This window comes from Lepisma saccharinum, chromosome 15 (assembly GCF_977018435.1).
Source record: "Lepisma saccharinum chromosome 15, izLepSacc3.1, whole genome shotgun sequence".
NCBI lineage: Eukaryota > Metazoa > Arthropoda > Insecta > Zygentoma > Lepismatidae > Lepisma > Lepisma saccharinum.
Window position 1 is genome coordinate 26,933,179 of NC_139243.1, and position 18,444 is coordinate 26,951,622.

The following is an 18,444-nucleotide window of genomic DNA, read 5'->3' on the forward strand; positions in this document are numbered from 1 at the left end:
TACGTTTCCATAGATCTTTATTTGAGATAATATCTGGCCAATATATTCCCAGAAGTTTCCTTAGGCATCCATTTATGAATGTCTGTAGGTCTTTAGTAATTTTCTTTGGTACTTTCCAAGTTTCACATCCATAAAGGAGAACTGACCACATTACTTCTAAAAATTTGCAGCTTAGTTCTTATTGAAATTTCTCTGGAGTAGTATAATTGATGATACTATAAACTCAACAAATGATGAGCCCCCCTCAAGCAGATTTGGCTACACTTAAAACAAGCTCAACATGCCCATATGAGCTTCTTGCTCAAGTGTAGCACCCTGTCTAATCCAAGATTTTTGTAAAAATGCCCTCGGGAATTTCCCGAAACTACAGTGTACAAATGATGAGCCCCCTCAGATTGATTTGCCCATACTTACAAAAGTTGCATCAGCCAGATTGTTGTCCATAAGCTTGTTAAAAATATGCCCCTTCTTGATATTGTTTTGGATACACTTGAAATTAAGCCAAAATCCTCATAAAACACACACCCACACACACACACATACACACACACACACAAAGCACACACACTTGTTTTGTTTGCTTGTTTGTTGTAATCCATTCTTATTTAGAGTCAGGCTTATATCTGTCCCAGCCTGTTATACAAAAATCAATACATAACACACAGTGTTAGGTCATTGCCTTTCTAGGACATGCATGTCTGTGCAGGCATTTGCGGAAGGTCAGTGTAGATCAATATTTATTCTCTTTTTCCACTTGTAGGCTATTAGCTTTACAACCTGTCATAGGTTTATTAAGTATAGAGTTTTGATTTGAACCCCAAGAAATTTTATATAAATACCAAAGCCAAAAAATATTCACACACACACACACACACACACTAAATATACAAAACACACTGCTGAACCCAACTGATATTTTTTTATTAAGCATAGAATTTTGATTTGAACCCCAAGAAATTTTATATAAAAAACATAACAAAATTCTAATATTTATTTTTGTTTAACAGGTACAACAAGTTTTGAGCACATAAGCAGTTTCTGAGGAATACAAGGCAGCAGCAGCAGCAAGCAAGTAACTTAGAAAAAATACACACTGCCTTCTATAATTGCATGGATAATCTTGACACAGGATTTTTTGAGAGAAGATGTATTTCAAAATACATAAAATCTAAGTCACTTGTTGATGATTTAAAGCTTAGATTCTTTGGCCTGTCCGAGTATGACCTGTTTGCTGTGAAGAATGAAACTGAAATGCAGTGGGTGCTTGCCAGTGACAGGCCATTCCAATGCCTGTATCTCAACTTTATCAGTGAGTTTGAAAGGCTTGTATACAACAAGTACAAGAGAATTGTTGGATTGTTTGTTAATTTTTATACATACAGGTGCCATTATAATTTAAGGTTGAAATTGTTTGACAATTATTGGTTCAACAATTGCTATGAGCATTGTTTTTAGTATAGGATGCCCATGATTGCATCTCAGAGTTTAAATTGCAGACATTATAAATATTCAAATAAAATTATTAACAAGATATCTAAAAATAAGAAGATTGAATTTGTTACAACTGATAATGGGAATTTGTACAGTGGTGAAGATTTCAATCCAGAGTTTGTATCAAATTCCAACTATATATATTTGAATGAGCTTGTCATGTATTTTATAAGGCAAAAATTTAGAGATTGCACTTATGATTGTATTGTTGAGGCACTGGGGCAGAATAATTTGCATGATATATGCAATTGTGGGAGAGTTTTGTCCAGCCTCTCAGTGTGATTTCAGGCACAGGAATTTGGCAGTTGGGAATCAATCCGCAGCTGGCAGCCCTGATTATTTCAGCAGAGACAACAATCAAGGTAAATAAATATTTTCTGCAAGTGTAATTTAATTCTCTTCTCATCAGTGTAACATATTTCCTGTCTTATGCAGTTCCAAATCCCTGCCCCATCAGTGCTGTAGAAATATCAGACAGGCTCGGGTCTGTATGCAGGAAGAGGCAAGACATTTGTTTGAAATCTGTTTTGAAGCCTGTACCTAATCACAGCACAGCTCTGTCAGAGATAGGGACAATGAGTAATATCTGTAATTAATAATTCAGTAATCATTTCTAACAAGTTTAATTTTCAATAGGCTCTTCTCATCAGTGTAACACATTTCCTGTCTTATGCAGTTCCAAATCCCTGCATAGCAGTGCTGTAGCCAGGCTCGGGTCTGTATGTAGGAAGAGGCATAGTTGAAATCTGCTTGGGTATAATATTTTGAAGCCTGTACCTCATCACAGCATAGCTCTGTCAGAGGATAGGGACATTGAGTATAAAATCTGTAATCAATAAGTCAGTAATCAATTCTAACAAGTTTAATTTTTAATAGGATCTTCTCATCAGTGTAACAAATTTCCTGTCTTGTTTCACATGCAAATCCCTGCTCATCAGTGCTGCAGCCAGGCTTGGGTCTGTATGCAGGAAGAGGCAAGATATTTGTTTGAAATCTGCTTGGGTATAATTTTCGGAAGCCTGTACCATTCACAGCATAGCTCTGTCAGAGATAGGGACATTGAGTAATAATTAATAATTATTCTTGTCAGTAATCAATTCTAACAAGTTTAATTTTTAATAGGTTCTTCTCATCAGTGTAACAAATTTCCTGTCTCATGCAGTTCCAAATCCCTACCCATCATCAGTGCTGTAGAAATATCAGCCAGACTCGGGTCTGTATGCAGGAAGAGGCAAGACATTTGTTTGAAATCTGCTTGGGTATAATTTTCTGAAGCCTGTACCTAATCACAGCACAGCTCTTTCAGAGTGTAACAAATTTTCTGTCTTGTTTCACATGCAGTTCCAAATCCCTGCCCAGCAGTGCTGCAGCCAGGCTCGGGTCTGTATGCAGGAACAGGCATAATATTTGTGAAATCTGCTTGGGTATAATTTTCTGAAGCCTGTACCCATCACAGCACAGCTCTGTCAGAGATAGGGACATTGAGTAATATCTGTAATCAATAATTAATAATTATTCTTGTCAGTAATCAATTCTAACAAGTTTAATTTTTAATAGGCTCTTCTCCTGTCTTGTTTCACATGCAGTTCCAAATCCCTGCCCATCAGTGCTGTAGAAATATCTTCCAGGCTCGGGTCTGTGTGTAGGAACAGGCAAGATATCTGCTTGGGCATAATTTTTTGAAGCCTGTACCCATCACAGCATAGCTCTGTCATAGATAGGGACATTGAGTATGTATTATTACTGCACCTGCCCCATCTAACATGTTGCTGTGTTTCTTCAATACATTAGTCATAATCAATAAAATATTCAGAACAAACCTCTATAAGATATGACAACCTGCAACAATCTGGATGTATGAGATGTTTATTTTCTGTATTTTTCAGGCTCTCTTGTTACAATCTTGTTTCTCTCTCCAACATTGCTATCACTATAATTCCACATGTTCTATGCTAACAACTTCAAACCTGAAAACATATCTGTAATCAATAATTAATAATTATTCTTGTCAGTAATCAATTCTAATATTTAATTTTTAATAGGTTCTTCTCATCAGTGTCCTGTCTTGTTTCACATGCAGTTTCAAATCCCTGCCCATCAGTGCTGCAGCCAGGCTCTGGGTCTGTGTGCAGGAAGTTTGTAGTTGAAATCTGCTTGGGTATAATTTTTTGAAGCCTGTACCTCATCACAGCATAGCTCTGTCAGAGATAGGGACATTGAGTATAAAATTATTACTGCACTATATTTTAAAACCTGCCCCATCTAACATTGCTGTGTTTCTTCATAATCAATAAAATATTCAGATCAAACCTCTATAAGATATGACAACCTGCAACAATCTGGATGTATGAGATGTTTTATTTTCTGTATTTTTCAGGCTCTTTTGTCACAATCTTGTTTCTCTCTTCAACATTGCCATCACTATAATAATATCTGCCACATGTTCTATGTTAACAACTTCATAATCGATGCAAAAAAAATAAACCTGAAAACATATCTGTAATCTAATCAATTATAACATTTAATTTTCAATAGGCTCTTCTCCTGTCTTGTTTTACATACAGTTCCATCCCTGCTCATCCGTGCTGTAGAAATATCAGCCAGGCTCGGGGGTCTGTGTGTAGGAACAGGCAAGATATTTGTTTGAAATCTGCTTGGGTATAATTTTCTGAAGCCTGTACCTAATAACAGAATCACAGCATAGCTCTGTCAGAGATAAGAACATTGAGTAATATCTGTAATCAACAATTAATAATTATTCTTGTCAGTAATCAATTCTAACAAGTTTAATTTTTAATAGGCTCTTCCTGTCTTGTTTTACATACAGTTCCAAATGCCCATCAGTGCTGTAGAAATATCAGCCAGGCTCGGGTCTGTGTGCAGGAAGAGGCATGATACCTGCAGTGGTACATACAATTTTGAAATCTGCTTGGGTATAATTTTCTGAAGCCTGTACCTCTTCACAGCACAGCTCTGTCAGAGATAGGGACATTGAGTATAAACTTAATTGAAAACATATCTGTAATCAATAAGTCACTAACAAGTTTAATTCTTAATAGGCTCTTCTCTGTGTTGTTTCACATGCAGTTCCATCCCTGCCCCTCAGTGCTGTAGAAATATCAGCCAGGCTCGGGGGGTCTGTATGCAGGAACAGGCATAGTTGAAATCTGCTTGGGTATAATTTTCTGAAGCCTGTACCTAATAATAACATCACAGCACAGCTCTGTCAGAGACAGGGACATTGAGTATAAACTTTATTGTGAAAACATATCTGTAATCAATAATCATTATTCTTGTCAGTAATCAATTCCTTCTTATCAGTGTAACAAATTTCCTGTCTTGTTTCACATGCAGTTCCATCCCTGCCCATCAGTGCTGTAGAAATATCAGCCATGCTCGGGGGGTCTGTATGCAGGAACAGGCATAGCTGAAATCTGCTTGGGTATAATTTTCTGAAGCCTCTACCTAATAATAACATCACAGCACAGCTCTGTCAGAGACAGGGACATTGAGTATAAACCTCTATAAGATATGGCAACCTGCAACAATCTGGATGTATGAGATGTTTTATTGTTTTTATGTTTCTGTATTTTTCAGGTTCTCTCTTGTTACAATCTCATTGCCCTGCCACATGTTCTATGATTATATGCTCTAACAACTTATCTGTAATCAATAATAATTTTTCTTGTCAGTAGCTCTTCTCATCAGTGTAACAAATTTCCTGTCTTGTTTTGCATGCAGTTCCAAATCCCTACCCATCAGTGCTCAGCCAGGCTCGGGTCTGTATGTAGGAAGAGGCAAGACATTTGTTTGAAATCTGCTCTGAAGCCTGTACCTAATAACAGCATCACAGCATAACTCTGTCAGAGATAGGGACATTGAGTATAAATTTAATTGAAAACATATCTGTAATCAATAAGTCAGTAATCAATTCTAACAAGTTTAATTTTCTTCTCATCAGTGTAACAAATTTCCTGTCTTGTTTCACATTTCCAAATCCCTTCACATCAGCGCTCAGCCAGGCTCGGGTCTGTATGCAGGAAGAGGCAAGATATTTGTTTGAAATCTGCTCTGAAGCCTGTACCTCATCACAGCACAGCTCTGTCAGAGATAGGGACATATATCTATAATCAATAATTCTCAATAATCAATTCTAACAAGTTTAATTTTCTTCTCATCAGTGTAACAAATTTCCTTCTTGTTTTACATGCTGTTCCTAATCCCTTCACATCAGTGCTCAGCCAGGCTCGGGTCTGTATGCAGGAAGAGGCAAGATATTTGTTTGAAATCTGTTCTGAAGCCTGTACCTCATCACAGCACAGCTCTGTCAGAGATAGGGACATTGAGTATAAATTTAATTATATTCAGAACAAACCTCTATAAGATATGACAACCTGCAACAATCTGGATGTATGAGATGTTTTGTTTCTGTATTTTTCAGGCTCTCTTGTTACAATCTTGTTTCTCTCTGCAACATTGCCATCACTATAATAATATCTGCCACATGTTCTATCTAACAACTTCATAATCGATGCAAAAAAATAAACCTGAAAACATATCTGTAATCAATAATAATCTTGTCAGTAATTAATTCTAACTCATCAGTGTAACAAATTTCCTGTCTTGTTTCACATTTCCAAATCCCTGCCCATCAGTGATGTAGAAATATCAGCCAGGCTCGGGTCTGTGTGCAGGCAGGGGCAAGATATTTGTTTGAAATCTGCTTGGGTATAATTTTCTGAAGCCTGTGCCTAATAATAGCATCACAGCATAACTCTGATAGAGAAGCAGCCATTATAAATATACATGTAATGCAGATATTTGTGAAAACATTGACAGGAAAGAGAGTGACCCTGGAGGTAAATCCAGAAGACACTGTTGCTGCTTTATAGCTGCTGCTGATAATCTGATTCTGATATTTTCCACCATTGTTCCTATATAAACGTTTCAACGTATGTATGTATGTTTCAACATGTTTCAACAATTACTGACAAGATTATTATTGATTACAGATATGTTTTCAGGTTTATTTTTTTGCATCGATTATGAAGTTGTTAGATAGAACATGTGGCAGATATTATTATAGTGATAGCAATGTTGCAGAGAGAAACAAGATTGTGACAAGAGAGCCTGAAAAATACAGAAACAAAACATCTCATACATCCAGATTGTTGCAGGTTGTCATATCTTATAGAGGTTTATACTCAATGTCCCTGTCTCTGACAGAGCTGTGCTGTGATGTTATTATTAGGTACAGGCTTCAGAAAATTATACCCAAGCAGATTTCAACTATGCCTGTTCCTGCATACAGACCCCCCGAGCCTGGCTGATATTTCTACAGCACTGATGGGCAGGGATGGAACTGCATGTGAAACAAGACAGGAAATTTGTTACACTGATGAGAAGGAATTGATTACTGACAAGAATAATGATTATTGATTACAGATATGTTTTCACAATAAAGTTTATACTCAATGTCCCTGTCTCTGACAGAGCTGTGCTGTGATGTTATTATTAGGTACAGGCTTCAGAAAATTATACCCAAGCAGATTTCAACTATGCCTGTTCGTGCATACAGACCCCCCGAGCCTGGCTGATATTTCTACAGCACTGATGGGCAGGGATGGAACTGCATGTGAAACAACACAGAGAAGAGCCTATTAAGAATTAAACTTGTTAGTGACTTATTGATTACAGAGCTGTGCTGTGATGAGGTACAGGCTTCAGAAAATTATACCCAAGCAGATTTCAAAATTTTACGTACCACTGCAGGTATCATGCCTCTTCCTGCACACAGACCCGAGCCTAGCTGATATTTCTACAGCACTGATGGGCAGGGATGGAACTGCATGTGAAACAAGACAGGAAATTTTTTACACTGATGAGGAGAAGAGCCTATTAAGAATTAAACTTGTTAGAATTGATTACTGACAATTATTGATTACAGATATGTTTTCATGCATCGATTATGAAGTTGTTAGCATAGAACATGTGGCAGATATTATTATAGTGATGGTGCAGAGAGAAACAAGATTGTAACAAGAGAGCCTGAAAAATACAGAAATATAAAATCAATAAAACATCTCATACATCCAGATTGTTGCAGGTTGTCATATCTTATAGAGGTTTTGTTCTGAATATAACTATATTTTATTGATTCCTTCTGTATGTTGTAATCTGAAAGCACCCTGTCATCCTGAAGCTGCTTGCATGCAAATATGAGCCTCTGTTGATCGGGAGGGATTCCCTCCTTATCCTGTATTTTCTGCTTTATAGCAGCAACAGTGTCCTCTGGATTTACCTCCAGGCTCACTGTCTTGCCTGTCAATGTTTTCACATATATCTGCATTAATGGCTGCTTCTTTATCAGAGTTATGCTGTGATGTTGTTATTAGGTACAGGCTTCAGAAAATTATACCCAAGCAGATTTCAACTATGCCTCTTCCTACATACAGACCTGAGCCTGACTGATATTTCTACAGCACTGATGAGCAGGGATTTGGAACTACATGCAAAACAAGACAGGAGAAGAGCCTATTAAAAATTAAACTTGTTAATATTGATTACTGACAAGTTATTGATTACAGATATGTTTTCAGGTTTATGTTGTTAGAGCATATAATCATAGAACATGTGGCAGATATTGTTATAGTGATGGCAATATTGCAGAGAGAAACAAGATTCTAACAAGAGAGCCTGAAAAATACAGAATCAATAAAACATCTCATACATCCAGATTGTTTCAGGTTGTGATATCTTATAGAGGTTTGTTCTGAATATTTTATTGATACTCAATGTCCCTATCTCTATCAGAGTTATGCTGTGATGCTATTATTAGGTACAGGCTTCAGAAAATTATACCCAAGCAGATTTCAAACAAATATCTTGCCTCTTCCTGCATACAGACCCGAGCCTGGCTGTGATGGGCAGGGATTTGGAACTGCATGTGAAACAAGACAGGAAATTTGTTACACTGATGAGAAGATCCTATACAGCATATAATCATAGAACATGTGGCAGATATTATTATAGTGATGGTAATAGAGAGAAACAAGATTGTAACAAGAGAGCCTGAAAAATAGGGAATCAATAAAACATCTCTTACATCCAGATTGTTGCAGGTTGTCATATCTTATAGAGGTTTGTTCTGAATATTGATACTCAATGTCCCTATCTCTATCAGAGTTATGCTGTGATGCTATTATTAGGTACAGGATTCAGAAAATTATACCCAAGCAGATTTCAAACAAATATCTTGCCTCTTCCTGCATACAGACCCGAGCCTGGCTATGATGGGCAGGGATTTACACTTGCAGCAAATATTTATTTACCTTGATTGCTGTCTCTGCTGAAATAATCAGGGCTGCCTGCTACCGGTTGATTCCCAACTGCCAGATTCCTGTGCCTGAAATCACACTGAGAGGCTGGACAAAACTCTCCCACAATTGCATATATCATGCAAATTATTCTGCCCCAGTGCCTCAACAATACAATCATAAGTGCAATCTCTAAATTTTTGCCTTATAAAATACATGACAAGCTCATTCAAATATATATAGTTGGAATTTGATACAAACTCTGGATTGAAATCTTCACCACTGTACAAATTCCCATTATCAGTTGTAACAAATTCAATCTTCTTATTTTTAGATATCTTGTTAATAATTTTATTTGAATATTTATAATGTCTGCAATTTAAACTCTGAGATGCAATCATGGGCATCCTATACTCAAAACAATGCTCATAGCAATTGTTGAACCAATAATTGTCAAACAATTTCAACCTTAAATTATAATGGCACCTGTATGTATAAAAATTAACAAACAATCCAACAATTCTCTTGTACTTGTTGTATACAAGCCTTTCAAACTCACTGATAAAGTTGAGATACAGGCATTGGAATGGCCTGTCACTGGCAAGCACCCACTGCATTTCAGTTTCATTCTTCACAGCAAACAGGTCATACTCGGACAGGCCAAAGAATCTAAGCTTTAAATCATCAACAAGTGACTTAGATTTTATGTATTTTGAAATACATCTTCTCTCAAAAAATCCTGTGTCAAGATTATCCATGCAATTATAGAAGGCAGTGTGTATTTTTTCTAAGTTACTTGCTTGCTGCTGCTGCTGCCTTGTATTCCTCAGAAACTGCTTATGTGCTCAAAACTTGTTGTACTTGTTAAACAAAAATAAATATTAGAATTTTGTTATGTTTATTATATAAAATTTCTTGGGGTTCAAATCAAAATTCTATGCTTAATAAAAAAATATCAGTTGGGTTCAGCAGTGTGTTTTGTATATTTAGTGTGTGTGTGTGTGTATGTGTGTTAATATTTTTGGCTTTGGTATTTATATAAAATTTCTTGGGGTTCAAATCAAAACTCTATACTTAATAAACCTATGACAGATTGTAAAGCTAATAGCCTACAAGTGGAAAGAGAGAATACATATTGATCTACACTGACCTTCCGCAAATGCCTGCACAGACATGCATGTCCTAGAAAGGCAATGACCTAGCACTGTGTTATGTATTGATTTTTGTATAACAGGCTGGGACAGATATGAGCCTGACTCTAAATAAGAGTGGATTACAACAAACAAGCTGGATGCAACAAATATCAGATTTTTTATACAAAATATAAGCCCTTTTTGTTCAATATACCAGAAATATATTTAATATGAATAATAAGAAATATTATATATTAAACCAAACAGGCCTGTAAGTATGAGAAGCACTGTAACAACACATCTGTACTCCTCAGCCACTCTCACAATACTGGCTGATATGTAATGCAAAATCTCTTTATATACCCTAAGCATGGATTAAAACATCTGAAACAACAAAGCAATCAGAATATAACACATCATCACATTATGTCATAATTAACCAATCAGAAAACAACACATGCATAATGTTGGATAATAATTTGTTGCACAGCATGATGCAATAGAAATAAACCAGAAGTAAGCATGTGTGTGTGTGCTTTGTGGGTGTGTGTGTGTATGTGTGTGTGGGTAGGTGTGTGTTTTATGAGGATTTTGGCTTAATTTCAAGTGTATCCAAAACAATATCAAGAAGGGGCATATTTTTAACAAGCTTATGGACAACAATCTGGCTGATGCAACTTTTGTAAGTATGGGCAAATCAATCTGAGGGGGCTCATCATTTGTACACTGTAGTTTCGGGAAATTCCCGAGGGCATTTTTACAAAAATCTTGGATTAGACAGGGTGCTACACTTGAGCAAGAAGCTCATATGGGCATGTTGAGGTTGTTTTAAGTGTAGCCAAATCTGCTTGAGGGGGGCTCATCATTTGTTGAGTTTATAGTATCATCAATTACACTACTTTACATAGCTTAACAAATGCCACATTTGCTTTCCTAATTTTATTTTGACATCTTCTTCTGTTCCCCCTGTATTTGTCACCAAACTCCCCAGATATGTAAACTCCTTAACCTCTTGAATATTTTCCTCATTCAAGTGAAAATTTTCCATCTTTTTTATATTTGTTCTTAATGATTTCGTCTTTGTACTATTTATCTTTAAACCAACTCTTTTCCCTTCCTTATCCAAATCTCCTAATTTCTTTTCCATATTACGGTATGTGTGAGATAGCAGACAAACATCATCTGCAAAACACAAGTCTTCTAGCTGTTGGGTGAGACTCCAATTTATACCTCTCCTTTTCCCTCCCGTTGCCCTCTTCATTACTTTATCAATTACCATCAGAAATATTGTTGGTGATAAAATACATCCTTGCCTTACTCCTGGAATAACTGGTATTGGATCCGTAAGTATTCCCTCATGCACGACTTGGCATGTGGAATCGTCATAGGAGTTTTTAATATGATCAATCATATATGTTGAAATGCCATATTCTTTTACAATTGTCCACATTTTCATTCTCCTTACAGAGTCAAATGCTTTTTGGAAGTCCACAACTATAAGGTACAGATTAGAGAAGTATTCCATACTCTGTTCTATAATAATACGCAGTGCATTTATCTGATCTATACAGGAACGGTTGCTTAGAAAGCTTGCTTGTTCTCTCCGGATCTTTCTCTTAACACATCTTTTAATTCGGTTTCAAATAATTGTACTTAGTACTTTTGCTTGAAACTGAAAGTAGTGTTATGCCTCTCCAGTTATTGCAGTTGGTAATATCTCCCTTTTTAGGTATTTTTACTAGTAAACCTCTTTTGCAATCTTCTGGTGTTGATTTTGCTTTCCATATTTTTGCAAAAAGTTGTTGGATATTTACCACTCTTTTGTTCTCTCAGTGTTTTTTTAATTTCTTTTTCTTGTTTGTTCTTTAGTAGTAACTTTAACCATCAATTTCATATTCTGGCATTTCTTTCGGTATTTCAAGCAATGGGAATATGAGGCAGCTAGCAATGTTCAAAATGAGAAGCAAGATCATTCTACATTAGAAGCCTCTTCCTCTAAACATCATGTGTTAACATGAGGTGAATTAAACAACCCTGTTCGGGATTTGAAATTGGGAAACAAAGAGGTAGAACGTTTGGGATCTAGGCTGAAAGGCTGGAATTTCCTTCCGAAAAACACGAAAATGTGTTTCTTTCGTAACCGACAGGAAGTGAGTTTGAAGATTTTAACTCCAGAGAAATCTATAGTGTATTATAATAATATTTTCGATGTGATGGATTAGTTTGATAATGACAATTGAACAGTATAGCGGAGACTGTTCACTGATTCCTTTTACACAATGGGAACAAATGTCCTTTTGTGCCATCAGTTTGTGCAGAAAACACACATGAAAATATGAAAATGCTGTTAAACAAATTCAGTATGACAAGTATTGTTGGATCATATGCTTCGATTTAAAAGTAATTGCGTTCAGTGAAAGAAATACTATTAGGATCAGCTATTTTCCCTCGTTTGCCAAACATAAAGTTCAATTTTGTATTCAAGTGTTATTATTATTAATTCTTGTCTAGTGGTTTTAACTATACTTTTTCTAACGTTTTGAACATACGACAGGCCTGTGATTCTACTACACATTTGGAGCACTAACCAACTACTCCATGACGCTCCAGTAATTCTGTACTAATTTTTACTCCACTTATACTACTATTTCTATTTTCTGAGGAAAGGGGACCATACTTGTTTGAATTCTACATTAAGACGACTTATACGGTTTTAGACCATTCCTATTAAGGCTGCTTCGTTCATTTTCCTTAGTTCCAAATTTGGTTCTTTGTGTAGTACTCCATTCTAGTGTGTCCAGAAAAACACTCCATGATTATAAACGACCACAAAATTTTAATTATATATATTACGAGATTTATACCAATACCGTTCGAAAGAATAGCTCAATAAATTCTAGCGGATGTAGAATTGTTGGCGTTAACTACAACAATAGATGGCATAACAATAAAATAATAAAATAATGAAAAAAGGAAAGAAAAGGAAAATAATCTTGCGATTGTTAATACGTTATTTGAAATGGCATTGTTGTTAGAAGCAAATTGTGTAGAGCTAGCTTGCAGTTAAACATCCCTAAATCCTCCGTGTCCAAAATCCATCTCGATGTTTGGAATTTTCTAAATGAGAAACATGAAGGCAGATGGACTGGGCGCTCAGGAAACAAAGATGCTGTGTTTACTAACATGTTTTCGTTAAGAGAATACGAGAGAAACAGTCGAATGGTGCTCAACGTTTCTTTTTTTAAAATCAGAAACAGTCGAAATTTTTTCCTCAACGAAAATTAGAGGAAAACATTGAAAAAGTGTTCAACGCTTCCTTAATAAAATGAGAGCAACACTCACTAAAGGAAGACGAAGCCCTATTGCCTTCACCGAAACCGTCCCTGTTTAAGGTACTGACAGCCGACAGCACGAACCCGTCGTGGGTACTGCCTGAGGAGAAACGTGAAACTCAATTTCTTGTTCCAACACATTTCCCAGGCTGTGGTACCGTGCATCCGACAGCACGAACTAGTCACCGTCAGGCTAATCTAAAAGTTGTCAGCTTTTCACTACCAAAACGAGATAAATATGGTCTAAAAGTTGTCAACTTTTCTTTACGAAAACGAGAGAGAAACAGTCTAAAAATATTAAACTTTTTACTACGAAAACGTAAGGCAAACGGTCGAAAAGGTTGGATCTTTTCTTTATCAAAAGGAGAGAGAAACAATCTAAATATGTTCAACTTTTTACTACGAAAATGTAAGGCAAACGGTCGAAAAGATTGGAACCTTTCTTTATCAAAACGAGAGAGAAACAATCTAAATATGTTCAACTTTTTACTACGAAAATGTAAGGCAAACGGTCGAAAAGATTGGAACCTTTCTTTACCAAAACGAGAGAGAAACAATCTAAATATGTTCAACTTTTTACTACGAAAATGTAAGGCAAACGGTCGAAAAGATTGGAACCTTTCTTTATCAAAACGAGAGAGAAACAATCTAAATATGTTCAACTTTTCACTACGAAAACGTAAGGCAAACGGTCGAAAAGATTGGAACCTTTCTTTACCAAAACGAGAGAGAAACAATCTAAATATGTTCAACTTTTTACTACGAAAATGTAAGGCAAACGGTCGAAAAGATTGGAACCTTTCTTTACCTAAACGAGAGAGAAACAATCTAAATATGTTCAACTTTTTACTACGAAAACGTAAGGCAAACGGTCGAAAAGATTGGAACCTTTCTTTACCAAAACGACAGAGAAACAGTCTAAAAATGTTCAACTTTTCACTACGAAAACGTAAGGCAAACGGTCGAAAAGATTGGAACCTTTCTTTACCAAAACGAGAGAGAAACAATCTAAATATGTTCAACTTTTTACTACGAAAACGTAAGGCAAACGGTCGAAAAGATTGGAACCTTTCTTTACCAAAACGACAGAGAAACAGTCTAAAAATGTTCAACTTTTCACTACGAAAACGTAAGGCAAACGGTCGAAAAGATTGGAACCTTTCTTTACCAAAACGAGAGAGAAACAATCTAAATATGTTCAACTTTTTACTACGAAAACGTAAGGCAAACGGTCGAAAAGATTGGAACCTTTCTTTACCAAAACGACAGAGAAACAGTCTAAAAATGTTCAACTTTTCACTACGAAAACGTAAGGCAAACGGTCGAAAAGATTGGAACCTTTCTTTACCAAAACGAGAGAGAAACAATCTAAATATGTTCAACTTTTTACTACGAAAATGTAAGGCAAACGGTCGAAAAGATTGGAACCTTTCTTTACCAAAACGACAGAGAAACAGTCTAAAAATGTTCAACTTTTCACTACGAAAACGTAAGGCAAACGGTCGAAAAGATTGGAACCTTTCTTTACCAAAACGACAGAGAAACAATCTAAATATGTTCAACTTTTTACTACGAAAACGTAAGGCAAACGGTCGAAAAGATTGGAACCTTTCTTTACCAAAACGACAGAGAAACAGTCTAAAAATGTTCAACTTTTCACTACGAAAACGTAAGGCAAACGGTCGAAAAGATTGGAACCTTTCTTTACCAAAACGAGAGAGAAACAATCTAAATATGTTCAACTTTTTACTACGAAAACGTAAGGCAAACGGTCGAAAAGATTGGAACCTTTCTTTACCAAAACGACAGAGAAACAGTCTAAAAATGTTCAACTTTTCACTACGAAAACGTAAGGCAAACGGTCGAAAAGATTGGAACCTTTCTTTACCAAAACGAGAGAGAAACAATCTAAATATGTTCAACTTTTTACTACGAAAATGTAAGGCAAACGGTCGAAAAGATTGGAACCTTTCTTTACCAAAACGACAGAGAAACAGTCTAAAAATGTTCAACTTTTCACTACGAAAACGTAAGGCAAACGGTCGAAAAGATTGGAACCTTTCTTTACCAAAACGAGAGAGAAACAATCTAAATATGTTCAACTTTTTACTACGAAAACGTAAGGCAAACGGTTGAAAAGTTTGGGACTTTTCTTTACCAAAACAAGGGCGAAGGAGTCCAAAAGTTGACCTTTCTTTACCAAAATGAGTAGAAACATTGTAAAATTGTTCAACTATCCACAACGAAAACGAGAGAGAAACGTTCGAAAAAGATTGTCACTGGGGGCCTCCCCGATGGCGCAGTGTTGCCTTGTAATCAAAGGGTCCCGGGTTCGATACCTGGTGGAGGCACAAAGTTGCTCGGATCCCACTTTAAAAACTGTAGGTAGCCTTATTGCGCATAAAGTGGACTTAAAACTCCAAATCAATCAATAAATCAATTGTCACTGGGCGTCGTAGCATGTTGTGATAACAACTCCGTCACTTTTCTATTTGTTCAGTTAGTGATGCGAAGTACTCAGAGTTTTTGATTTAAAATGACTTTGTTTAATAGTAATTATTTGTAGCATATGCTTGGCTAGTGTATGTTGTTTTCGGGAGCCTATAAATCTAACTATTGTGTGATTGTGTGTTGTGAGTTGAGAGATATTATGAATGTTGCAAGATATGGAAGGGATTTTGGAAATATGAATGTGTTAATTTGTGTAGTCAAGAAGTATTATGATCTTAATACAATTTTGTTTGTAATAAGAAGTTTAATTGTGAGTGCAAGTGTTATGTATTAACATTAACTGACATCTAAATATATTTTTGGTGTGCGAGAGTTAGCAAGGTTTACGTTAACATATCCTTATTTGATTTCCCACTACCTGAGAGCTTCAAAATAGGCTGATAAGTCTCAGGCTCGCCGTTGAGGAATAAACGTAAGTTGATCCATTGAGAATAATCGGGGTAACGTGACACAGCCTTCATAGAATGCTCCAAAACTCTATGTCATTCCAATGTAGAATTCAAGCAAATATGGTTCTCTCTCCTCGCAAAATCGAAATATTAGCATAAGTGGAACAAAAATTACTATAGAGTTGTAAAGGAGTAGGGGAAGGAGGGAGTCAGCGACACAGGAGGCTTCGTCGGTCGCGTTCGTGCAGTGGGAAATCTCACGTTATCTGATTTATGAGTAACAGTGCACTGTGGCATACCAAACTGTTGTGCAGGGGGGAAACTCACGCGGCATGGACCTCTCTCTGGTCTCCACAAATAAACGAAGGTTGCTCAAGTCTAGTTTAAACTCAAACTCACTTAAATAAGGTGGAATAGGTACACAAAGATTAAATGGGTTTCGATAATTTTAACAAGACTTTACACGTGTATATGACATTACCTGACAGTGAAGAACATTGTGACCAGTGATAGAAGATTGGTCACCAGAAGCACCATCCTTCCGGGAACAATTTCGGGCGACACCAGAAAGCTGAACCAGGATATGACCACCAAAAGTGTGCTCGGGAAATACGTCACGAGGATATGGTTAATGAGACTACGACTGAACACCATGCGAAAGTGTAACCTCTTCGGTTTATTTTCTGTGGAATAAAATAAATGGAGACAAATAATTGCTTGTATAATATACATAAAAAAAGGCTCATCACCAATCGCGGCGATTGGGTTACAAAACTGGGGGGAGGGGCAATGTGCCAAAACGGGGGGAGGACAGTTTACTCTCCCTTTGTAGATAAGGTTCAGCATAGTGCAGGGACAAAAGTACCAAGAAGTGTGTGTGTGTGAGAGGGAGGCATCTGCTGTCGATGTGGATCCAAACCCTTTTGTGAAGAAATATAGCTATATGTATACCAATATTAACAGCAACATCAATTATTTTCGAAGTTTGCTATAAAAATCTGATCATTGCTTTGATTTATTTTACGCCACATTTCTGCCATTTTTGAATAGTCACGAAGATATTATTGAAGGGTGTAGGATGAAGTGGATAGGAAGGCCAGTTGTCGTTTGGATGTCTTCCGAAACATCACCTCTCATATCACATAAATCTGAGGAAAAAACGAAACATAACGTATTGCTTCGTGCCATAAAATCACATGGAGGTGTGGAGACAAACATTTTAAAGCAAATTAAGGAAGTGTTGATCATCCTTAAAGTTGTTCCTAACATACCCAATAGTCAGAGGCTGGGTGATGTTCAGAGTCGTTACGTACAGCAACACCATCGTATATCATGACAAGCCAACCGTACACACCCTTCTTAGCACTAAGAATCACTACATACTCTACTACTAATATTTAGTTAATTTACAAAACATCCACAGAAAACTTACCTCGCACTCTATCACGTGGTTCTGCGAGGAACTGAACTTCAAATCTAGGTAGAGTCAATTTGTGTCCATTCGTATTATCTAGCCTAGACAAGTCAATGGGGTTGTCACCCCAAATTAAGTTCAACTTTGAACTCGTGTAACGCACTGAAATGGAAGTAAACAATTTTCATGTAGTGTTTGAGTAGATATTTGCAATAGAATAAACACATTTGCAAAAGTATTTCAGATGGAACATGTGAACTGTTTCTAAAATATATCTTTTTCAAAGGGAATCTGACGAAATTTTGTCTGAACAAATGTTCGAGTGATTAGCATAGAGTTGTAAAAAGCAATGATGCAACACTTACTTGATGAAAGCGACCAACTACAGTTTTGAATGTCCAGGGGATACAATCCGAAGTGCATCTTGCACAACAATCGAACAGAAGTTCTGTAAAAGAGATTATGCATTAATATACATGATCTTACTGGCCAGTTTGGTTTTATGATTTGTATAGAATTTGAAACTGAAATTAAGTTAAAGATTGACAAGAGGAAAGTTATGAAAACTATTAATAGGACACTATTTGTAGAAATGAAAGTAATACTAGCCAATACATCATCTGAAACAAAACAATATTGGTGGGTCAGAGACACTAATTTTTAAGTACGTTTTCCAGGCGTTGTAAGTAGATCAGTATCATCTTGGAAATTTCACAGACATTTTAGCTATTTTATGACTAGTTTATGTTAAAATCCATATCAAAACAAACTTTGTTTTCCTTGTAAAGGTTATGAAAAACAATTGTGACTTAAAAATAATACATTTTGTTTTTTCAGCAATACAATGCAAAGTTGTGA

At 36.3% G+C, this 18,444-nt stretch overlaps 1 protein-coding gene across 1 annotated transcript in view; it reads right to left on the reverse strand.

The window, feature by feature from the left end:
• LOC145999178 (gamma-aminobutyric acid receptor subunit alpha-2-like) overlaps positions 1-18,444 on the reverse strand; it is a 48,591-nt gene that overhangs the window by 8,648 nt on the left and 21,499 nt on the right. The window contains exons 2-4 of the mRNA XM_083136109.1: positions 17,952-18,034; positions 17,605-17,748; positions 16,654-16,855 (exon numbers count right to left, since the gene is read on the reverse strand). Coding sequence (XP_082992235.1) covers positions 16,654-16,855; positions 17,605-17,748; positions 17,952-18,034 — 429 coding nt within the window. The remainder of the gene's footprint in view (positions 1-16,653; positions 16,856-17,604; positions 17,749-17,951; positions 18,035-18,444) is intronic.